Source organism: Alligator mississippiensis, chromosome 5, assembly GCF_030867095.1.
Source record: "Alligator mississippiensis isolate rAllMis1 chromosome 5, rAllMis1, whole genome shotgun sequence".
Taxonomy (NCBI): domain Eukaryota; kingdom Metazoa; phylum Chordata; order Crocodylia; family Alligatoridae; genus Alligator; species Alligator mississippiensis.
Window position 1 is genome coordinate 153,191,317 of NC_081828.1, and position 25,310 is coordinate 153,216,626.

Consider the following 25,310-nt stretch of genomic DNA (forward strand, 5'->3'; position numbering starts at 1 on the left):
TTGTCAGGCAGGATCAACCTGCTATGTATCCATGCTGGTTGCCCTTCAGCATTACTTTTCCTGCTGGACTCACACAAATGTATTCCTTAATAATTTTTTCAAAGGTTTTCCCAAGAATAGAGGTGAGACTAACCAGTCTATAGTTACCTGGATCCTCCTTCTTCCCCTTTTTGAAAATAGGGACTACATTGGCCCTTTTCCAGTCTGCTGGGAACGGCCCTGAGCATGATGAGTGCTCAAACAGTTTTGTCAGTGGCTCTGCTATTTCACCAGCCAATTCCTTTAGCACCTTTGAATGAAGATCACCTGGGCCTGCTGACTTGAACACATCAAGCCCTTTCAAGTTCCCTTTCACTAGGTCAGCACTAACCTTTGGTAGGCTAGTATCCCCCCATGCCTGTCTATAGTCCAGTTTGGTAATATGTCTTTGGATCAGGGCAATAGGTTCAGGTCTTCAGCTGCAGGCAAAAATTTTTACAGCTAGGTAAAACAATCCAACTGAAATGAGTTTAAATTGTTATTATATCTAAAGGAAAAGATCCCATGGAACATGTGTTTTTATTATCACCCACTCTTTTAATTTCACTAATGCTGTTGCTTCACTGTTTCAGTCGGCACCAGAAAATCTGTCCCCTAAGGGTGATGACTAGGCCTCCAGTTTGACGTAAAATCAATAGCATGTAAAATCTGGAATGAGGCTTAAGTAAAGCATGGTTGGCCAAAAAGTTTGCATTAGCAAAACATGTTGAGTCATCAGTAGTTTAAATATCTAAAATTCCAACAAACCAAAGGTAAAAGTCTGCTGAATTTTAGCAGTTCTCAGGGGGTGATATTGTGGATTAGTAAAATAAAATGGCTTTTTATAACAAACAATTCAGTGTTGTGCTAACCAGGTAGAGAAGGTTCCTCTTATGGTTAAATATGTTTGAATGTGTGTCTTATGTTCAGTTTTAATTCAGTAGGCTAATATCTGTTACGTTTTTAAGGCTAACTGTAGTAACAAACTAGAGCCTGTGAAGGAATCTCAAAGACATTGCATCTAAAGGAGGACTTATATCCGAGTTGTGTACAGCCCTTCCAGATGCTCATAGGGTGTGCAGCTTCAGACATCTTTGAAGAGGCTGCAGTTTATGATGTCTTGTAGTGAGAAGGTGGGAACAGGCCAGGGTCCAGCCTTCTTGCTAGTACTGCATGTGCTAGCCAATGTGGTCCTTGCATTTGGAGATGTAAGAAATGCAACTATGGTTAGCTCCCACATCCTTGTCCTTCCTGACCTGCTCTGTGTTGCTTCCCCATGCAGAGGTTAGTTACAGTTCAGCCTTTCTGTGCTTTAGGAATCTGTTTTAGCAGCAAATTACATCTTTACTTTTTTACTATCTTGAATTTTTTACCCTATACAACTTTCTATTAAGTAAGTTGGGATATAACCATAACAAACTGCAAAACCTTTTGTGCCCCTGACAATGTCTTCTTTTAATTTTCATAAATATTGTCTGTATTGGAGGCTAAATGCTAGCCATCTTAGAAGAAATGATACATTTCTTGATCATTTCCATAAGAAACTTGGGAACTTCTGCTTTTTGCTTCAAAATATAGACCTTCTAAATATTTTACCTTTCCTTTATTATTGTTGCTATATTATATTTACACATTTATAGTGTTTGTTTTGTGTAAACTACAGCAAGTATGTTCGCTTTTTATTGATTATATTGGGTGATAGTTTATCCTGATGGATAGCTCAGACTTCTTTGTCCTCATTGATTGCAACATGAAAACTCCCCTCCCATTTTCTGCCCAGTCTACCTAGAGCTTCTGAGAAGTGAAAATTGGAAGTGGCTTCTGAGGGAGTAGAAAGAATTCAAGAGAGTGAAAAAAATTTGCAAGCATTGAAGACATTGCAGTCCTGGAGGTCAGTGAGCTGAAATGGCTGACCTAAAAACCTGACAGTCACATCACTAAAGTTGTACTGCTGTTTCCTCTCTCACATATTTACTTTGTAATCTTCTGTCAACCTTAACAGTTCTTCACACAGTGCCTTTGGGATGGACTTTGCTGACAACCTTAAGTGGATGGTTCCTTCCAGTCCTTTGAATACTAAAAGTTTGCATACATGTTAGTGAAAACTTTTCTAGTGCTAACTAAGCATCTGCAACAAATACTCCTTCACAGGCAAAGTAGTTTGGGTTCTTGGCATTGAGCATTAGTCTAGATATAGATGGCTAACCAGGCATAATTACAGAAATAAACTGTTAAAATCCACACTGTTCATATATCAGTAACATGTACATCAGACCTGCTGAACCAAATTAATTTCCATCAGTCATAATTTGGATTTGATTTAGATTTGAATTGGGGACGTATTGGTTTATATAACTCAGGTGCCCAGAGCAGGTGAGCATACAGTGTAATTCGAGATTTAGGATGGTCTCAATGCTATGTGGCAACACTGCCCTTTTATGCTTGTGTTTATTCCCAGAAACACTTGAATCCCAAACAGTTCCATTAGACTGAAAATTGCAGCTGGCCCTGAGATCTGCCTGTGAAATTGGCCAGCCGCCTCCTCAAGTTATGTAGAGTCCTAGGGCATGTGTAGGTGAAATGAAGTACATGCGTGCACGACACTTTAAAGCGGGTTAAATGCTTTTGCACCACTTTAATGGTGTTGGTGTTTGCACACATCGGCAGCGTATTGCGCATTAATTCCAGCCGCTGTAGCACATTCAGTGGCATAATATGCCTTAAATGACTTTGGGGTGCAGCAAACTAAAACACCTCCAAGGAGTTTTGGTTTGTTGCCCTACAGCCGTGGAGCGAAGCTCTGGGCTCTGTGTGGCTCAGGGACTGTGCAGGCAGGCCATGCAAGCAGCCTGGTGGTAGCCCGAGAAGGCAGGCTCCATTGAAGAAAAAAGGAAAAAAGCGGCGGCCTGATCTTTCCCCCCACCCCCTGGAACCTGCCTGCCTGCATGAGCTGCGCAGGAACCCGGTCCTTCCCTCCATGGCTGCGGTGTCTCCTGAAACTGCCCAAGCCAGGTGCCTGTGGCCGGGTGCCAGCTTAGGGGGCCCATCGCTGCTGCAGAGGAAAGCACCAGCTCCCTCTCTTCCTCCCTGCCCCTCCGCAGCCCAGGGACCGCTCCGCCCACCAGCAGCTCACTCTCCCCTCCCTACCGCTGGAGAGGCAGGTAAGACACGGGTGGACACAACGTGGGGGTTTACTTCATCTTAAATTGAAGCACTGTTTTTAAAAACCCACCACCTCAGTTTAGGGCTCCCATTTTGTCTACACATGCCCTGAGTCATAAGAGTGAGACCTGTCCTTGCAAAGGGCCTCTTTTAGCTAGAAGAACAGGAGAGATGATTTATCTGACTGCCCTTCCTCTCAAATTTAAGTATGTACTTGGGTGTTTCAAAGGAGGAGGTAGAACAGGGGCATAAATAGGTGAAGTGATTAAATCAATGGAAGAGATAGTAATAGGACCCAAGAATCCTGATCACTAGAATAGTATCTTTTCCATATGTCTCCCAGTTAGATATCCTTAGGATTTACCTTTGCAGTCTCTGGGAAATAAAATGAGAGAAGAAGAAATTGAAAGACTTGGAAAGAGAAAGGTTCAAAGATGTTGGAAGAGCTCACTGAGGCTGAGTAAATCTGTTGTGAAGCCCAATAAGTCTTTTGCCTCTACTACAAATACTTCAAAGAATCATCAACAGGGATTTTCATAGTAATGAAGTGTCTGATAAATCTAAACATTCTAATCAGAGATGCAGGCTCATCTTTGGACCATTATGCTAAATAAATTGTTTCCAGAAATTCATTCTATTAGAACATATCTGTCTTAGACCAGGCAGATGGCCAGCCACAAATTAATTAATAGACTTCCATTTTGAATTTACACTGGACCTGCTTATCTTGATAAATCTTCAGAATTGTTGAGACAGAATCTAAACTAAATGCAAATGTCAGACTATTTCCTGAACGAGCTATCACATTTGCTGGGTTTTGTGCATCTTCTGTTAATGAAAACTGGTTTATTAAATTTGTTAATTTTATTGTTCTCCAATTAAAAAAAACCCCCATCATTACAATAGTTACCTGAAAAAATCCAAAAATGCTACATATATGTGCCATCTGTAATACAATAAATAATAAATAAAAACATAGAACTACTTATTTAGAGTAAACAAAAAGCTGAATTTTTCCATTAAGTATAAGGGCCAATGAGAGGAATTGGCATGACTCTTAAAAGAGAGAATTTTGCCTGTCTTAATTGCTATTAAACAACAGCACTCCTTCCAAGTTTAATAGTGAAAACAAGCAGAATACTGCGATGCACTCAGTATGTGTTTAAAATGTCAGTTTGTAGAGGATGTAAAGCTTGCAGCTGTCACAGTATGTGGTCCCGCCAAGCAACAGACAGGATGTCATAGCTTTGAGTTATGTAACTCTTTCCTCTCCAACAAAAATACAGCAGTGGCATCTTTTCAAATGACCAGAGGAGTCTTAATGACAGAATACTTCCTATGAGCCTACCACTTTAACCCTAAAAATGTCAGGCCACATTATTTCCACTACAGCCTGTGAGTTCTAGCATTAAAACTTCTTTGATGGTTTTAATGTTGCTTGTGTAGGTAAATGTGAATAGACAGCTCTGATTAACCAAAGACTAGATAGTTTCCCTTCTTTCCAACTCTGATCTGTCACCTTCTCTTTCCCCTATCCACAAGACAAAACATGCTGTCAAAATTACTGAGTGTTCCTTTAAAATGAGCACTATAAAATATTTAAAATATTTGTATCTTTTTATTACTAATGAGTAATATTTCATCAAAATATTTTCCATGACTTGGAGAGAGAGATTATTGCTGTGCACATTCAACTCTTGTTTCAGTCTTTTTTTTTTTTTTTTTTTTTTTGCTACTTTTCATCTCCAAGTGTGTTGACATGAACTAGACTGTCAGTTTCCAAATGCATTGTGAAGTAGTTGTTTGTCTGGTAGAATGGAAACAATAATGGCATCAATCATAGGTGTGGTAAACATTCATAGGTGGTACTTATATCAAGAGACAAAATTGTTTCTCTCTGCTAATACTAGGTAGCATATTGTTTTAATTCCATGTTCTTTATGGAGATTTCTCTGGAGATCTTGTTTTAATTTGGCTTTAAATCTGATGTAGGTCAGAAGTTTAATAAGTTTGGTGGGCTTGATCTCGTCACTTTGCAACACTTGGCAGCCTGTGGTCACAAGAGAGATGTGTGCCCATAACAGCGAAAAGGGTGAAGGTGATGAGTATGGAAATCAGTCCTGTGAAAAGTGAAAGGCTCTCTGCTCCATATGAAAAAGAGCTGCTGAGTAACTAAAATATTGAGGGATTGCCATTATCACTCCTTTATTATGTAGACAAATCTGAACAGCTTAGGAGGGGATGTTTTACAAGTTTTTTGTTTGTTTGCTTTGTATCACTGGTTTCTTACCTTATGAGACACCTTGAATACCATATTGAGGGGGATACCATATGCAGTGTTTCTCCAAAAATTAGACATTCAGAATTGAGGTGCTTGGTTTAAGTGGGGAAGCTGATCTTCATGCTGGAATGGAGACATGGGGGCACTATGATGGCTACTGGGGCAGTGCTGCCTGCTCTTCCTTTCCCAGGCCTCATTTAGGAAGGGTAGAGTCTGCTGCTCAGGTCATTCTGTCCTTGCCAGTTTTGCAAGTCAAGCTTTGACCCCAGAACAGCCACTACTAATTCAGTAGGAATCAGCAGAAGGCATTCAGAAGGAATCCATGACTATGCATACTAGTGAATTACTGAAAATGCTTTGTGGAGAATGGTAGCTGTAAAGGGTCTGTTCTGCGGTTCAATAGTTTGTCTAAAAAGAGATGGAGATGATACATTTCTTATGCATGGAGTCATCAGCGAGAGAGGCTTTTTTACTCAACCTTTGTTCAAAGAAAAGTGGATTTCACCTAGAGTGAATTGCAATGGGAAAGCTGTGTGCGGAAAATTGTAGTAGGGTTGTAGTTGTCATGGTCCAAGGATTATTCAAGGAGTAAGATTTTTTTGATAGTATCTTTTATTGGATCAGCTGTTAGTTGGGAGATATTCTAGGCAAGTCTTCAGGCACACAGTGCCCTTCCTCAGGTCTGGAAAAGAAGCAGAGACAGCCTAAGTTAAATATCAGATAACACAGTAACTTTTGTTACATTTCATTAAGTAAATGAAAATACTTTCTTAAAGTAGGAGAGAGGTAAAATTGCGGAGTAAAGAGAAGTTATCAGGATCATCTACAAAACAAGTGAAGGGTAATTTGACTAGTTGCCCTAATCGTATAAAAAATTTGATCATTGAAATGGGAGGAGGATTGTTATTACCTGGGAAGGTACAGCAAGATTAGCAGAAAGAGCCGGTAAATAGTAATAGGCCATAAACCTGCCAACACATAGCTGCTTTAATTAAAATGCCCACAGCGTCTTGTGTATTCAGCTTCCTGAATCTCAAAATGGTGGCGGGGGCACTAACTAAAGCTCATTGAACAACCTTTTTGAAATGTGGGATGCTGACTATATGAGATACTGCAGCATGCTGGAGCGTTCTGATGAAAATGATTAATCAAGTCTACTCTGGTGCATTCTAATTAGAACATGTTGGAGCATGTGTAAAAGTGCCAGTTGTTTCTGTATGGTTTTTCCTGTCAAGTTATAAATTTTTCTTCCCAGGCCTGTCTTCTGAAGGTGTTTTGTAGATTTCCCTTCTGTACAAGGGTTGTGACTTCAGAAATGGAGTGGTTGTTCTGTGAATAGTGTTCTCCCACTGATGATTGGTTGTTCCTGTCCTTAATCACTTTTCTGGGGTGGAGTAGTTTAGTTTTACCTCCATAGTTTTCCTTGATGGCACTGGTGCACTGGATGAAATATACCACAAGTTCTGATAGATGTGTATGATTTTGATCGTTTTATTGTGAGGTGTGTTGATTGTGGTGGCAATGGAGATGTGTTGGCCAGTTTTACATTTGCATTTGTTTAAACAGCAAATGCATCCTTACACATGCCCCTGCTTCTTGGGTGCATTATATCACCATGAGTACTTGAACAGTAGCATAACTAAGGGAGGGTGTCCAGGGCAGCAGCCCCATGCACCACCACCTTTGCCGGAGGAGTTCAGAAATAGTCACCAGTGCAGCTGACAGCTGGCCAGGGTATGGATATGCTCTGTTAAGCCTCTGCACTTGAACAGTCCTAATGAGTAGTGTAACTACAGACAGGAGGGGCACTCGCCCATGATGCCAAGTTCAGAGGTGCACCAGAATCACCACCCCCACCATCACAGAGTCCGTGCCCTGGCAGTATACCAGTGCCAGGAACTCCAAAACAGTCCCCAGGTGGCTGCTGCTGTTCAGCTGAGGACTGCTTAGGAGTTTCTGGCATAGGTATAACTGTTGGGCCTCCCTCCCCAACCCACTCCACACACAGTTTCCTGCAGTGTTTTTCCTAGGTGCGAATTCTGCTTGCTATGCCACTGGTCATAATACTTGTGCAGGTGTCATGGTTATGAAGTGGGATCGGTAGTCAGAAAACCCATTGAGAAGAATCAGCTTGATAGACATAGCATTTTACACTTCACTTATACCCAGGAACAAAAATAGTTGAACAGCACACACAGGTTTTGAGCCCGTGATATTTGGGCATGCCTATAGGTTTGTAGTTTTGTTGATGGGGAGTGGACTGGGTGGTTGAGTTTTCCTAATATAATAGTGTTTTGTGGATCTTCGAATCCATTAGTTCTCACAAAATTAATTGTAATCTCAGCTAAATTGTCATAGCATAGTGCTGAAGAGAAGTCTTGTGTAATACCAGTGCTTCATGGCTTTCTCAAAATCTCATATGTTTACTCACGTGCAAAATTTTCACATATCCAGAAGTGAGCAAAGGCCTTCCTGTGATTTTGTGTAGTTACTTGCAGGGGTCCTAATCCTGTATGCGATTGTATATAGTAGGGGTGGGCAAAATGCAGCGGATGCAGCCTGCCAGGCCATTCTATCTGGTCAGCAGAGCCCCTAAAAAATTTAGAAAATTAATATTAATCTGCCCTGAGCTGCCTGTCATGCGGCCCACGATAGCTTGCTGAAACTCAGTGAGTGACCCTCTGCCCAAAATAATTGCCCACCCCTGGTATATAGAGAACCTTCAGGTCTGCTGGAAATCACAAGAACTGTGTCTGGAGGCAGCAGTCTACCCATGCTGATTAGTTAGCCGGACCTGGCACTACTTTACAAAGCCAGCAATCCACACTGGATCCATCCGTACCAATTCACAAGATTCTACTATACAATGGATTGAAAGGAAGAGCTCATTACTAGAGCAGCATCGTCCAGCTTTTGTTGCTGGAATGCAAACACACAGAAAACACCTCTTTTGTTTATCATAAGTATTTATAAGTGGGTCACTAATGTTATATGATTAATACAAATGACTTTATGGACACAGTCCCAAAATAGAATAGATGAAATTATTAACCACTTCAGAGTAGGGATTTGTTCTCCTTTCATTGATGTGCAGGTGGCATAAAATACTTGTAGCACATTTTCACTGAGTTATCCTTGATGATCCAGGCATTTCATTGCTCTGTTTCTTTGTTCACTTTCCCTTTTCCTGAGGTGCACATTGGCTAGGGACAGACATTCAAAAAGCCTGAGCCTGAATTGATTCAATCTTTGCAGTTTAGTTTAACCTAGCTAGGATGAACCGGTTTGTAACTGCACAGACATCCCAGACATGCAGGCACATGACTGCAGTGGCTCAGGCTAGAAGTTGGGGGGCGCTAGAGCAGCCCTTCCTTTCCCTTCCCTTCCACAGCACAGAGCTGAGGGGGCGGGGGTGTGGCCAGGCCTGGGCAGGATGCTCTGACCAGCCCAGCAGGGAATCGATAACAGTGTTTATTATCCCTAACTTAGTGTTTATTACCCCATTAAGAAAACAACAGAGGGACATTACTAGCTACCCACTGATTCTGCCTGTTGATCCAGCACAGACGGTAGCCAGCATGTGGTCTGCTAGCTAATACATAGTTACCTCTTGACAAGGCAGAGTGGAGGGGAGAATTCCTGCTTAGCAGGGAGTAGTGAGGGTGAGTGCAGGAGCATCCCACAGTCTCTGCTGGAGTTGCAGCCAGGGAGCAGAGGGGAGGGACCAGCGCTGCTGTGAAGCAGAGAGCCCCTCCTAGCCCAGAGAGCATGCTGGGATGCTGAGGGAACCTGGCTTATCTTAAACCAGCAAGGGGTCTGGGACAGACATTGCATAAACCGGTTTGACCCAAATCAGTTAAGCCTGATACTACATTCAATCAGGTTTCTCTCAAACTGGTTTCAGCCATTTTCAAACTGTTTTATGTGCACTGAACTTCTGTTCTGTTACAGGTTTAAACCAGTTTCTACGTAATGTTTGTCCCTTGCCATCGTGTTCTACCCTCTTCCCCTTCCTAAGGGGTGGAGTGGCACTGGGGCCCAGGTAGTCTAATATTGACCACAAACTCCATGTTCCCTGTATGATGTGTAGGAGGAAGACCCTGTAGTACTTCTGTAAGGAGAGAGTCATGAATTCACCACCTATTTCCTCATTTGCCAAAATTGGAGACAGTTGCTAAGTATTAATATTTCTGCTTCCTTTTCAGGTTTCCAGGATTTCTCCCCCCATGCCTATAGGTTTCCTCAGTTCACTGTCTTTTTGATTTACGTAGAAGCATATTATTGAAACTAACTTAGTGAATGCTTCATCTTCTGTTTTTTAATTGTGATCTGTTTTGTCTCCACATTGCAAAACAATGTGAGGCAGTGACCAGACTTGGTGGCCATGTAATTAAGTCACATTTACTTAACACAGAAAACAGAGATTGTTTCAGCTGAACTTTTTTTAAGTCTCAAAAGTAAAAGAAGGTGATCAATGTCTTGTTTTTCAGGTTGCTTGGTGTTTAAACCTGCTGTGGTGAAAATAAATGAAAACTGATGATGTTGTAATGTGTGTGGTTTGCCCTAGATATTATCTTTATTTTTAAATCAGATTTTAGAGTTTTCTAATGAGCTAAGGCTATTGTGAAGGGAAGAATTGTTGAAAACAAACAGCAAACCATAAATAAAAATGAATTCTTTTTATGTGCTGCAAGTCAGGGAAGAACAAACTTAATATGCTCTGGTTTCTTGACATGCAAGGTGTGATCAGAGATTTCTTATCATCCACAGGAGAGTAGGAAGTGAGTTAATTAAAATTTTCCTCCCTTTCACAGAATAAAATGTCTCCCAGTTTGATACACAGTATTCTTTGCGCACCTTACATTTTATTAGAGCTCTATCATACATTTTTCTATTGCTTCTTTTTAACTGATCTGGGCTTGAACAGCCTCCAGAATTCTGTAGTTTCATCTCATGAACTTTTATGTCTGAAATTTTATCTCCATTGTCTCAAATCATAATATATAACATAGCTTCTCTATAGTCTGTTACAAAAGTTACATTTACTATAAAAATAAAGCCAGGATTGTTGGTGTCTAAAAAGGGTTGGGGTTTTTTTCAAGTTTACTACTACTTGTTTGAATAGTCTCTGTTTTGGAAAGAAAGGTGGGAGTGACACTGGCAGGTATGATGTCATGCTAGCATTTGGCCTTACTACTATAATAGTCTGCACTAGCTAGTTGTGGCTTCTACTGATACCACAGTTTCAGGTGTGATATAAATACTAGCACTAGCATCTCTGGAGGAGTAGAGCTAACTAGTGCCCCTGGTGCACTTAACTTTAAAGGTGCAACTGTTTACATTTGTAAGGGAGGAGTTTGAGCTTCAGTTTAAAAAGATGTTTACTTAGGGTTACTCTGTTCCCTTCTACCTGTCATCAACGAGCAAAATTATTTGGTAGAGAAAAGTGTTGCAATGCAGGTCATTGGGGTAGGGATATTGGGAAGAGGTATCATGGGTGATTCTACAGAGGTAGTGAGTAACCTCCAGCAAAGCTGTTAGGAGGATCTGGACATAATTCTAAGGCTGTATGAACCTAGGCAGGGTGAGGACACATTTTCTCTTGAGTGGTAGCATGTGAGCAACCTGGTGCACACAGGTGAGAAAACAAACATTATAACAATTTCTTACCACTCTTTCTACCAAAACCTTTCCCTTCCACTTCTTTACACATTAGACCTTCTGAACTAAAAATCCTTTTATTTTGTTGAGCCCTAACCTGCTCTTTTCTCTTTGTCCTGCTACAAAGAAATGCAACATCATCTGCTACAGATGAGTCTGACAAGTAAGACAGGTCAGAATCCAGCAGGCATTTCATTGTATTGCCCCTGAGAGAGCCTGCAAAGAAAACTGGATGTGGCAGGAGAAACTGCATCCCTGAAATGGCTCTGTTTCTGTAAGCAGCCAAGAGTGCTTTGTGCTGCAGCCATGCCCGCCTTAGTTGCCATAACAACCCTTTGATTTTTGACACGTTTGTCACATTTCTTGATGAAATACGAAGGTTCTCCTTGGTAATCACTAACCTTGGGCACTGAGTCTGAAATCTCAATCCTCTTTGCATCATCAGTGATCACTTAGGGCATGAACAAAGCTCTGGTCTGCTCTTTGTGGATGTTCCCTCTATTATGTTCCATAAGTTTCCCCCTTCTAAATACCATTTGACAGAGGGGTCCTTTTGGACAGGGCTTTTGCCATATTCTTCCGTCTGCTCAGAACAGATGCTTTGATATCTTTCTTGATACAAATCCTAGATACATCCCTCTTCGTATTTTTGAGATAAAGGGCAGTTGATTTCTTTGATAAGCATTGGTTAAAATTCATTCCATTTAATACCTAGTATTTTCCTGGACATTTACTTGAGAAGGCATTTAGACTTCCATCTTTACCTTGAGATTTACCTCAGGCTATAGGCCCCTTAAAAACTGGAAAAATAAGAAAAATTAATGTTGCAGCTTGCATAGAGACTGGAAGTGGAAAGGAAGGAAAAGGTAGTGGGGCTGATGGAGCCTCTGACTGGTGAGGCTCTGTAAATGCGACGCTGCTGCAAGTCCCAGTAGATTCAAAGCTCCTGATAGACTTCTGAGGAAATGAGTCAGAGGCCCTCTTAAAAGGCATCTTAACTGTGACCTACATATGGTGATGTTGTCAGTCCCTGCCACTATGTCCACTTCTGAAAATGGATATAGTTATTAGGTGTATAAGTGACTTGCAACAAGAAGAAAGACCAGTGCAGACTGGCAGTTAGTTTCTTTGTCTAAAATACAGCAACAACATATGAATGATATCTGTTCAGACGAGTATTATTACAGAATATATGGCTTTCCATTTGAACTTTGTTGATTAGCATTGATGGCTGGCAAATGATTGTACATTGCACAATTTTGAGAATGAACAAGTAGATGAAGACACACAGTCGAAGGTAATGCCTCCCAGACTTTACTTGTTTGTTTATTTTGGCAAATGTAGGTGGCACTGCAGTGGAGTGGAGTTGTGCGTGTAGTGAGTAGTGTAGTAGTTGTAATTTATTATAGTATTTTAGTAAAGCTTGTAACACTGAAGAATAAATGCGCTTATAGTATATTTTGTTAAACTAGTGAAATCTTGGTTATTAGACACTTAACTGGAGCTCAGTCTTTGCTGAGACAGCCATTAGTTGCTTTTGTGTTTGTTTTTTTTTAAAGAATTGTTTGGTTTGCAGCTTAAAGGAGAGAGAATTAGCGGTGCCCTATTGTACAGCATCTGTGAGCGAAGCCCGACTTTTATGGTGAAAGGTAGCATTTTCGTCTCACCCACATATTTCCTGATTCAGAATAATAAATAGGCAGTGGTCGTTTGCCTGTGGGTGACGAAAGAAATGAAACAAATTGTACTCATATTTTCTTTCTCCTGCTGCTGGATGCAAATAACATGGGCTCATTACCACCATCATGTCATTTAACACCCTAGGAAATACTCTGAGCTCAGAGGGCCAAATTTTGCTCTCGGCACCAATGATGTAGAGCTGAAGAAATTCTCTTGATTCCAGTAGAATTGCTTGGGGTTTACACCAGTGTTGTCAAAAGCAGAATCTGTCCTGGGCAAAATAGCGTGGTTTTGTGCTGCTTGAATATCTTTTTGTTTGCAAGGAGGTAATTGTTCTTTTTTCACTGAAGATTGCAGGAGGCTCTTTGTCCAGGGAAGCTCTGATAAAAACAATATGAATTAGGCCTGTTGATCTGATTGATCAGCTGGCACATGGCTGATTTAGGAAGCACAAGAAGACTTCATGTATTTGTACTGTTTTAACAAATGTATTAAACTCTACAGTAAAAATTGGAAACTAACTTTGCACCTTTGTGTGTTTTAAATAATTTTCCTTCCTGTTTTGCTGAACTTGCAAAAATGCTGTAATTTCAGTACACAAAGCAAACAACTTCTCTCCTCTTTCTTCTCTCACCCCCCCAAAACAAACACATTTTTTATATAAAGCCAAATAGCCCACTTGAAGCAATAATCTCACTGTTGATTTCTTCCCCAGGGGATGGAAGTGAAGACAGATTATATTCCGCTGCTGAATTCTCTTGCTGCATATGGTTGGCAGCTGACATGTGTGCTTCCTACTCCAATTGTAAAGACAAACAGGTAACATGTTTGCCTTTTGTTCGTGGGGGGCGGTCGCTGTATAAGCATGGTTGTTTGTGCTACCAGCTCTGTGCACTCCTAGCTTGGAATTCCTTGCACCTAGGGGCTAGGCTTCTCATTTCAGCTTCTGTTGAGCTAGTCTAAGCACTCAACCCCACCACAAATCTGGTTGGCAAGACTCAAGAGTCTTGCGGATAGATCCTACTAGACCCATGTGCACTGCTGTATTTTCCAGACCAGAATTAGCTTCCTTTAAAAACAAAAACAGAACATAGTATCAGTCACTATAGAAGCACAGGATGTTCCTTAATCAGTAGGTATCCAAAAACTGTGAGGTGACGTATCCATCAAGGCTCGGAGAAATTGGGTGAGGTAATACTAATAATACTCTAGCAGCCTTCAATTGAAATATCTTTGTTTATGGTTTTTGGCCTTTTTAGCGCCACTTTTATTTCATTATTTTTTGATACATTAAGATACATTGAAAAAGACTGGCTAAAAACAGTTGTGTAACAATAGTTAATCATTATTACACATTCTGGAATGTCCTTTCAAATAAATGAGTTCATCGGGCAGGAATAGTTTTATAATATATCAATGCCCAAGTTGCTATTTATTAGTAAAGGATTAAAATCAGCCCAATACTGTCTGAGCCACAGATGGAGACATCTCCTGCCTCCCAAAGCTGACAGTTTACAAAAGCCAAGCATGGTGGGAAAACCCAGTAAGAGTTAGCCTAAATCTAATGTTTTCAATATGCATTTGAATAACTAAATGATGAAAATCACACTTACGAACTTTAATGACCCAGTGGGCATACGTATACTTGCGCTTTAATGTGTATTAGCATATTTTAATGCTTATTAAAGCATCACTAACAAACTATGCTGTTGGTGCGCATTGAGATAGGCTAATGCGCATTTTCCTAGTACCTCATATTGGAGATACTAGATTTAATGTGCACGAACTGAAGCATGTTAATGTTCATGTAAATGCACCCTGTTCTACTTAAGGGTTTTCTCCTTTCTGTTTTCTGTAAGCCATTTTCTGACCTCATAAATTGCTTCTGGTTTCCAGTAATGATTTAACACTTTGCTTCATGCCTCATAATTAGGAGTAATTTAGGATTTGTCATTTCTTATGCTTAGCTAGTAAAAGAACATTTCAGTGTGTAATTAGGATTATAGTGCACACACCCACCACATGGGTTGTTGTATTTTTTAGTATCAATTCTTTGTTTATACTTCTGTACCAAATGTTTTAGCAGTAAATACAATAAATGCTGACTGAATGGTGATTTTGGGTGCATCAAATTAGACATAAACTGGAATTAGGCGTGAGGGTTTCCAACAGAACATTTTATTCAAGGCCTGTAGAGGTGGATGCATTTTTAGGTCATTTTTATTGTAACTTTTTTGCCATTTTAAGTGAATGACTGCGAAGCAAGTCTTGGGTTTTGAGTCGCACCTTATGAAGTTTGTTCATTCTCAGGACTTTTTTTTACAGGGAGGGGAATTTAGCCACTAAGCAGATTGTCTTTCTTCAGAGACCCTCTCTACCCCAAAAAGCAAAGAAGAAAGAATCTAAGGTAAGTGACCTTGAATTCCTGTATGTTTTTCTTGGCAGTACTCTAATATTCTAATTGATTTTCCATGTCAGTAGAAAGGGCTTGTTCAACATTTCTCTGATTTAGAAGGTTTGCTGAACATTATCAGAATGTTTTTTAACTAGGATTTGGACTGTTCAATCAAAAAATAGTAAAATACTCCAAAGGATGCGAAAGCCAATATCCCTCACTTTTATTTCTCTTGGAGGGACCTGAAGATTAGGGAAGAGAGTGGGGAGAAGGAGGGGGTCCTAAAGACAACACAGAAGAAGTGCATAGGGATGTAGAATATGTAGATTTAATTCATAGCTTTGCAACAGACTCCTTAACTGACTTTGGGCAAGTCAGTGAATCATTCTGCTCATGCTCACCCCCTGCACAATGGAGGCAATAATACTTGGTTTCTAGCACACTGTCTTACCTATTTATATTATTATCTCTTTGAGGCTGGGGCTGTATCTTGTAATGGAGCCCTGGCCAGAGCTCTGGCCTTGGTTGGAAGCTCTAGCTCAGTGGCTCTCAACCTTTTTAGCCTCAAGGCATCCCTTTGAAAATGCCAGCTCTCAGCTTTCCACTTGTTTTTCCTTTCTGGGTTTGGAAAAATAATATAGCAATTCTTCTCTTGCAAAGAATTCAGAAAGACCACAGTGTGTCAGAATGTTAGGTGTGCAAGCACTTACACATGATTCACAAGAGATTTCAAATAGGAATTCATAGTGTCAAAAACAATGTCAAGCACACCCTGTGGCATACTTAAAAGGATTTCACAACACCCCAGGGTGCCATGGCACCTTGGTTTAAAATTACTGCTGTAGCAGTGAGTATAATATAAATAATTACTGCCTCTGAGCAAGGAAGAGTTTTACTGAACAGTAAGAAGAAACCAAATCCACCTGGAATCAACTGAACATGTAGCTGACATATATCAGGGTATCTTTGCTATGTTCCATTTATTAAATTTGCAGCTTGTAGAAGCCATGGCTCAAATGTCATATGTTAAAGGTTAGGAGAATATACAGAGATTTGTACAAAGTGCAACATGGCATAATGCTGACTGTCTTGTCCTGTGCAGGTTTGTCTCACCCTTCCTGATTTGCATGCACAGGAGTCAAGTGAATGAAGTGTGAAAATGTAATGAGATGGTGAAGAGACAGCTAGTGCTGCCTGTTTTCTTCGTACTTTGCTTACTGCAATTACACTAGTATTTTACTTGCCCAATGACAGACAGCCATGACTGCACCTAGTGTCATCTGGAAGCTGAATTAGTGCAGAAAGCAGAAAATGCTGATTAAGTGGACATGATGAGCACATTAATTAAGTATTTCGGAACTGTCACCATCTCCCAGTAAACTATCACGTCTCCCAGTATACTATCAGAGAGAATTCAAAGTACTGTAGTAGTTTTAACCTATAAAATCCTAACTGAGGACCAAGTTACATGGGAGCTCTCTGCTCTGCCACAATGGAGATCAGGAGAGGCATTTGAGCTGGGCTCCTACCTGATACAAGCAAGAGTAACCTGGCACAGTGTCCTTGATTTTGGATGTGTGTGGATAATATCATTCCTCCTTACATCATATACTACCTGTTATCACAACTTCCATAATCAATGACTGACTTCCATATATCATAGTATAAAAATAAACTCCTTTTATTATTACTCCAGACAATGCCTCAAGCTGCTTAATAGCAACAATTTTAGCAATCTCTGCTGCATTGTCACTTAATGCCACAGCTATCAAATAATATTCCAAGACCAAATCAGGTAGCAGTTTGCTTTGTTAAAGACATATATGTAACAATATACAATAGAAAAGAAGACTGGCTTTTTATAATTATGCTCAGCACTTGGGAATTTGGCAGTATACCAGAATAGGGCCTTTGTGCTATACATATAATTGATCTTGCATTTGCATTGCATTTAGGTACATGGGCTCTTACTGCTTACTGTTAAATTTTTGGGTGTGCATGCAAAACTCATGAGAAGAGACCAAACAATTACTATAATGTTGAGAGAGTAGGTAAAGCTGAGGTGGACAGTGTTACTGCAGGGAGCAGAGGTTTGAGGGATGTAAGTCCTCTGAGCTTTCTGGAACCCCTTCTCCTTTTAGTTTATTTGTGCATCATTATTTTTTCACATAGTATCATTTTTATGGGTTTGACCTTATCTGCTAGATATGAAATAAACATCATGGTCAGACAGTCCATGAGTTTGCAAAAATACAGGGAAGTATCAGGGTATAAATTCTAGCCATGGCACAGTCCTTTGTGAAGTGATGCAAAAACAAAAATATGCTTTGTAAACTTCGGGGCCAAGTGCACATTCAGAACAAACATAATCTTTTATGGCTCTCTGTCATCTCATGAGCCACTGCTTCCTCACATGCCATCACCAGGTATGTGATCCTGGTACTGTCAACCTTGCTTAATATCACAGGCTTTTGTTGGTCCCATGCACGTGACATTGTGAGGGCTTGACTGTACTTCTTCCACCTAGTCAGCCAAAGCCTGGAAAAGGTCAGTCAAATTTCACAAACTGATATGGGTAAAAGAAAATATCTTCATGCCAGCAACATAAATATAATATAGTAGTAAAATGCTAGTAATAAAATGACAGTTGTCACTTCAAGAAAAATATGGAGAAGTGTTGGCCCTCAGATCAATTCTGAGAACCAAGAAAGGTTCGAAGAGCCAGTCCCACCAAAATTAAATACTCACATCAGAATATCTACATTTTGAATAGCAAATTCAATAACAAAATACAGAAAAGACATAAATGACTAAGCAACACAGATAAAGCATAACAAGCAAATGATTAAAAGTTATAAAATGCACATTATCTAAAAGCTATTTTTAAAAGCAGTTTAATCTTAACATTTCTAAGTGCTAAAGTATTAAAAAGCTTCTAACATGGCCAGCCCATTAGGTAAAGGACCTTCTTACTTACGTTTCAAAAATTAAGTTGCTACATAGCACTAACCAGGTATGCTGGCAAGTGGGCATTTCAGAAAGAACAATAGTTCAAGACTGAAGATCAAGAATTCCAAAGCAGACTTGGTTTTATACTCTAACTTGGCTACAATATCAAAAAGCTTACCAAATACAGTAAAAAAAATAGAAAAGCATTCCTAATATAAAATATGAAAGCTACTCTAATATTTATATGCCTGTTCTTACTCTTTCTATAAGTTTTACGTCATCTAAAATTAACCTTGTCTATCATCAAACCACTAAATGTACTCAAGGCAATCTTGCAATCTTTACCATTTTTTTTCAATCCATCTATCTTGAATTTTTTTAAATGATTCATACCTTGTGACATTCTTGCCTGAGCATTTCCTTTGCTTGATCTACTCCTAGTCAAACTATAGTCAAGCAAATACAAGCAACTCTATACTTGCCTTTTATGAAACGGCTGAAGGCCTACCATGCGGGGTGCAGTAGCACCTCCCTGCCTTTGATTCCAGCTCCACCCAAACTCTCCACCCAAAGAGAGGCAGCAGTATGTCTATTCAGGCAGCAGTGAGAAGGAGTCAGCTGACTTCATGGATCATTATAATCTGCCTGATTCCTCCTACTCTCTCTTCACTCCACAGGTGTTAAAGACCCTGCCTTCTTTTTAATGGTCTTGATGTTCCATTAATCAAATTATCCTTCTTCTGCAATTCTGCTGCCAGTTAGCAATTCTGGGTAATATCCCTCTTCTGTTTTACAGCTCTGCAGACTGTTTTTAGTTCTAACTCAAAATCTTAACTCAGTTTGCAGTAATATTAACTCAGGGGATCACTAACTCAGGTGTGGAAATGCTTGACAGAAGTGTTGGATGATGCACAGTCAAGATGCTCGAGAAGGTTAGATTTTGCTTTACAAAACTGAGTAAGAGGCATGTTTTGCCTAGTTGTTGTGTTTTTTAAACTTAATATATAAGCTATCAAATTAGTACACATTCCAATAAAGTTAAATTTGTTTTCACTTTGATCTTAAACTGAATAATAGAGCACTGGGCCCCTACTATATTAGTAAAACTTCTAGTTTCTCTTTAAGTGGAAAAAATGTGTTGTATTACATGTCATAATGTATCACACTACCTGCAATCCCTTTTCAAAATCTTGTACCTGCCCATACCTACCAGAATCTACAGGTAAAAACTCATCCTGCTTCATTCTAGTTCTGTAAAAAGTCATCACTGTTTAACAGTGAATGCTTGTTTATAAGATACTTTATAAGTGGAAAAACCTAACATTCAGTATAGTTGGTGAGCATTTTGCACAGCACAAAAAGGACAAGCACCAGAATCTGATAGGTTTATTTAACTTTTGACGACACCATGTTTAAAACTTTTTTTACAGATAAACTCTTGGTGGGAAAAAATATGTTGATAAGATTAAAAGGAAATTGCAGTAGTGGAAACAAACTCCATGTATATGCCTGTCAGGTGCTGTGCAGTTCAGCCAGCTAAATAGAAAGGAAACTTCAAAAGAGATGTAAAATCTCTTTTGTAAAGCAGAGATAATTCTATTTTATCACTCTCTCATCACTGACTGCAGATTTAATCTCATTGCTTATAAAACTTAACTTGTTTTCTGAGACAAAAATCAATGTTTATTTTAGCAGAAATTAGGCTGTGTGGACATTTAACTTTTTCCACTTCTCCGATATCTCCTGTAAAACCTTAGTTTGGAAGAAACTTTTTTAACATGCAGGGCCTATTCTTTGAATCCTTAGGGCAAACTCCAGTAGACCTCCATAGTAATTGTGGGGAATTGGCAGCTCTGAAAATAAGCACTTTTTTTTTTTTATTCAGGTGCCCAAATTCAGACATTCAGGTTTGAAAGTGTAGGTGTTATTTTTCATTTTAAAGATGAGTTCTGGCAAAGACATCCGTCAGTAAAATGAACAAAAAGACCCTTGCTAAATGCGGTCCCCCCCGACGTTTGGCCAGTTGGAAAAGCACAGGGCATTATTGAAGCCTTGCAGGGACCTTGACCCAGGTTGCCTCTCTATATGCTTACAATCAATTGCACGTGCAATTAACTGTGGGTATACATATTTCATTACAAATCCAGTCACCTCATTAGTGAGCAGAATCAGATCATTAGAGATGTAAAACTAGAACTGGTGCCCAGGCTTTCTTTTGGGCTCGGAATTGTAGGTACTAGAATGGAATACTTTCAAATTTTCGTTGGAAAAGAGGCTTTCCTATAGTAAGATATGTTTGTGAGTGGTCTTAAATAATAAATAAATTACTTATGAAGGTGCAAGTCTTATGAAAATGAGCTATCCTTCTAGTTCACTCTGGCACAGATTCATGCAGCTGCTGGGCTGTACCTGAACTTTCTGAATGCCTAGATGCAACAAATAGCAAAAGTCCACAGTTTTCCTCAATCTGTGCAGCATGGAAAGTAGTGAATATTTTCTGCTGAGCTAGTGCCATAGTTAGACTTACCCAGATCTCACTAGTGAGAGAGTGTGCATCTTCAGATGTACTTATTAAATTTCTGTAGGACAATTTCTTTAAAAGGTGATGTAACTAGCCACTTTAAAGTTGAATCTGATTTATCTTGGGAAGATGGACTTTTCCTTCAGTAGTGAGGTCAATAAATATTTTGCCTTTGGAGTAACTTCCAGACATCATATACATTGTGCCTGCTACATCAACATTTCAAGGAACCACAGCTATTTTTGCAGTAGTCAACATACAGCTAGTCAACAGATCATCCAAAATGGTGGTTGTGGTGAGTCTTGTGGTCAGTTTTGCAGGAGGTAGTAGCCTTGTGCATTTTTCATACTCCACTACATTGTTGTAGAACTGATCACTCTTTATTTTAAATGTCAAATGCTTAAACCATCATCTAAAATTACTTTTGGACTCTGCAGTGTATTCATGGTTTGCAGGTCAGATTATAAATGTGATGTTTTTCTGTCTACAGGCTGAAGGCTTTACAAAGGTTTCAAAATGCTGCTTTAATCTTTCAAATTCTGGTCCCTTAGGAACTGTGGGCTTCTGGAAAACCTTTATTTTTTGCAGCATACACTACAAAGTAATATAGACAAATAATCAGGAGTGGAGCATTTTTCCACATGTTAGAAAATACTTGACTGACTTTTTAATACAATTAAGTTTGCATAGCTTTTACAGATGTTCACTTTTCACCAATATGTACATGCTATAGTTCACGTACATGCATGTGTATAACGGAGGGAGGATAAACCACATAACAAAAAGAGAAAGTCTGCCTTAAATTTAATTTTGTATATCTGTTGTTTCTGAGTTGCTGCCTTTACACAGTGAGTGTGTGCATGCTTGTGTTATCAGTCAGGCTGCTAACTTGTTAAGAAATTAGAATAATACTTTAGAATCACTTCCTTTGTTTGTCTATGCTCATACAGCTTTCTATTTGCCTGCTTCCAGCTCAGTTTGGGATGTCTGCCAGGATGTTGTGGGTTACTACCTCAACACTGAAATATCCTTCAGTCAGGGCCTAAGCAGAATACATGACAGAGCTGCATGTGTGTGTGTGTGTGTGTGTGTGAATACATGACAGAGCTGTGTGTGTGTGTGTATGTAAAATAGCTTCATACATGTAGACAGGTGATAATTTTAGGCTTTCTGGTGTACTTATATGTGGTGTATATTTTGATCAAATGAATCTCTGAATTGAAATTAAACAAGCCAGTACTATTTCAGAAAACATTTCTACTTGTGTTCCTATCTATATCTAAAGTGACTTTTAACATTCAGATGTTTTGTTTTTAGTTTCATTGGAGATTCTCCAAAGAAGAGATGAGCAATAAACAATCAAAGAAAGCTATGAAGGCTAAAGTAAGTGCTAGGGATAAGCCAACAGCAGAAGAAAGACAGGAGTCCACAGTTACAGAAAACGTAAGAAACTTAGAAACACCATTATCTGCAACTGAAAACATTGACAACAGGAAGGCAATCTCAGATCAACAGCTGGATGATATCACAGACACAGACATGGGAGCTGAAATATTGGGAGACAGAGACATATATATCCATAGCAGTGGGGAAGCAGAAGAAAAGTGGCCTAAAAATTGTGATACTCATCAAAATGAATTGGAAGTGTGTCTGAGTCAGGAGGGTATGTCTGATCACTGTGGGGACCATATAATACATGAAGAAAGTTGTGCTCTAACTACTGATACTTGGGATGGAGGTGATGGGGGAGGGTCCATGGACCTGTGTGGTGATTAATAATTTACATCTTAAGAGTACCAAGAGTTGCAGGTATTTTAGCAAAATAAAGGACGGGCTTAACGAATCATCCTGTCTAATTTCATTGCTCAGTGCAACACTGAATTTAGTATTACCCAATCTTATTCTCTCTCCTATTAACATATACAGACTAATTTAAGATTTGAAATTATTATTGGGCTTGCTTTTGCTTCCACAGAATCTAATGGCAAAAATGCCACTGAAGTTACTGTGGGTGTGAATTGGTTATTACTGGCTTTACCTGTTTAAGGTACATTTGAAATATATTATGATTAGCAAGGTGGAAATAAAAACACTTTTTAGGCTTTTAAATTCCTTTGCTAATTTTGATAAAACCAGGCTTATGTCCACTATTTCAATTAGTACAGTGGAAATGCTTTGCTTGATCAAATTTCCTTATGTAATATTTTTATCCAAGTAGAATTACTTTAAAAAATGCATTACATCTTATGGTATTTTGTCATTAAGTTTGTATTGTTAAGGAAATGGCATTTTGTCTTCAAGAGGCTGGATGAAGTGGCTGTAGTTGTATTTATCTTAATATATTTACTTGCTGATATGCTCTTTTGGGTTTAGTTAACTCTTTCCAATATTGAAAGCAATAATCAAATCATGAACATTTTAAGAGGAACTGATGGAGAAACAAAATCCTGCTATGAATATGTTGGGCTGTTAAGTAGGCGGTTCCAACATAATGCTGAATTAATCCCATTCTTTTATGATAGCATTATGGATTTTTAGGTTGCTAACCAGCCTTTCTTCAATATTTGTTGGGGTTTCAAGAAAGAGAAGAGCTAAGAATAAGAAAACGGGATGTAGGATGTAATTCAGTAGTTGTACATACTCACTAAAATGAACATGCTCTTCACAACATGCTAGGACTGCAGTTGTATTTTTTCACCATTTTTAATTTAGAATGTGTCACAAGAAAGCTATTTGATTTTTTTCCCCCCTTTTTTAAGTTCTATCAGGCAAATGTCAGTGGAAGCCACAAATAACCCTGACAAATGCAAGTTGATAATTTAACCCTCCCTTATATTAAAGGTAACTGTTTTTCAGCTGATGTACAAACTTTATTATGTAAAGTGGTAAACATTTTCATGTTTGGAGATATATTAAAATCTTTACAGAAAAATGTATGTGTAATATTTTTTATTATATTTGTATGTATTCAGACCTTTTTCGTTGAATTAAACATGTCAAATTTTGTCTTTCCTTACTCAGCAATCCTAGATGGACCCATACTTGGGAATAGTCAGGGGGTCCTGTAAGGTGTTTATAAATGAATACCTCACTTTACAAAACACAACACTGAAAGAAACACCACTTTCACAAACAATGTAGCTTTTTTTTTTAGGCTGATTTATTCATGCTAATTATCATTACTCTTTTTTCCTCTATGGTATTTTGACTCAATGAAAAGTGTTCTCTAGATGCACATCATATGTGTTCAAACTATTTTTAAACTGTATTCCACATAAAAAAATTACACAATTTGTAGAAGACTTCAGGGAGGAAAAAGGTATACGATTTCAAAAGCCCATCTGTAATTGGAATAATGGCAGATAGATTTTAATCATTCCATTGCGTGCACAAAAAAAGCTAGTATTTTTTTTCAATAATTGAGAAGTATTGTTGTTGGCTCCAACAGCTTAACTAAATATTAGAAAAACAGGACTGTAAATAATTTTAATTACTTCTGGTATTTTACAATGAATTCATTCTGTACCCTGAGGACAAATTAAAATTCCCATAACCTAAACATTCTTTTGTTTATTTTCTACTCTAACGCAAACTCTGCTCTGGACAGTTAAGAAAAGTGGTTTGCAGATTTTATTGACACTGAATCTTTACAGGGCCTGTTATAGAGCTGGTCTTAAATTTCAACTGGACAGCTTGTATCTTAAACAGATATATATATCGTTTAAAAAGCACATCAAGTCATCTGTAAAACTGAAGCGCTACTATATAGCAAACATTTGTGTTAAATAATGCATTTCCATTGAAAAGCATTTATTTGATTGTACTTCAGACAGGGTTGTTCCAATTGCATTCTAAATGCTTACAAAGCGAAATAGAAAACTGAATTGGAGGGAGAGAGGCTTTTTACTTTGCAATAGTTACACTTCTGCAGGTAGTTCGACGTAGCAACAAGAGCTAAGAGTCAGATTCGTGATTAAAGCAATGTTCAGTATTAGCTATTGATGCATCAGACCTGGTTAAATAGGTCATTGTCACCTATTTGAAAGAAGTATGGATGAAGGTCTTGTCAGCCTGTGAAAGTTGCCTTGTTTTTTACTAAAACGGTATGATTTAAAACTGATTTAATTGAAGAGATGTACATTTCTGTGTGCTTGTTCTCACTTCTTTGTAGCCTAAATGAACAGAGTTTAGCTTAAGTCTGTAAGTAATCCATTTAAACTACTGTAAAATCAATCATGTTTAATCCAAAGTAAGTGCCTGCAAAGAGGGGTGCACTGGTTTAACTACACTGGATTGAAGTTGCATTGTTATTTAAACTGGGGCAACTTTCTCTCTCTCAACTTACTTGATAGCAGAGTCAAGAAATTGCCACCTCATTATGTACAGTAGTTTTCTTTTTTAAGCTGCATGTTATAACCATTTGCAAGTAGAAGGATGATTACAAAAAAAGAGTTCTTCTTCGTGGTTCCTGACTCCTGAATGTTTTTAAACTATTTATTCCACTCTGCCCATCGAGTCTGAGCTTTTCCCAGCCTGATACTTTGTGTTTAAACTGTTCCAGATCCTGGACTTCTGCAGTATATGCACTCCAAGAAATCTCACAGGAATAGATTTTTTGTTAATAGCACTCAAGGACATGAGAG

General features: G+C 38.8%; 1 protein-coding gene across 4 annotated transcripts in view; it reads left to right on the forward strand.

Moving 5' to 3' along the window:
• RFTN1 (raftlin, lipid raft linker 1) overlaps positions 1-23,683 on the forward strand; it is a 146,294-nt gene extending 122,611 nt beyond the window's left edge. For all 4 annotated transcript variants that reach the window (XM_014603052.3, XM_006262383.4, XM_019498083.2 and 1 more), the window contains exons 8-10: positions 13,518-13,621; positions 15,128-15,209; positions 21,985-23,683. In XM_014603052.3, coding sequence (XP_014458538.1) covers positions 13,518-13,621; positions 15,128-15,209; positions 21,985-22,443 — 645 coding nt within the window. In that variant the 3' untranslated portion in view covers positions 22,444-23,683. The remainder of the gene's footprint in view (positions 1-13,517; positions 13,622-15,127; positions 15,210-21,984) is intronic.
• Positions 23,684-25,310: the final 1,627 nt, after the last annotated feature.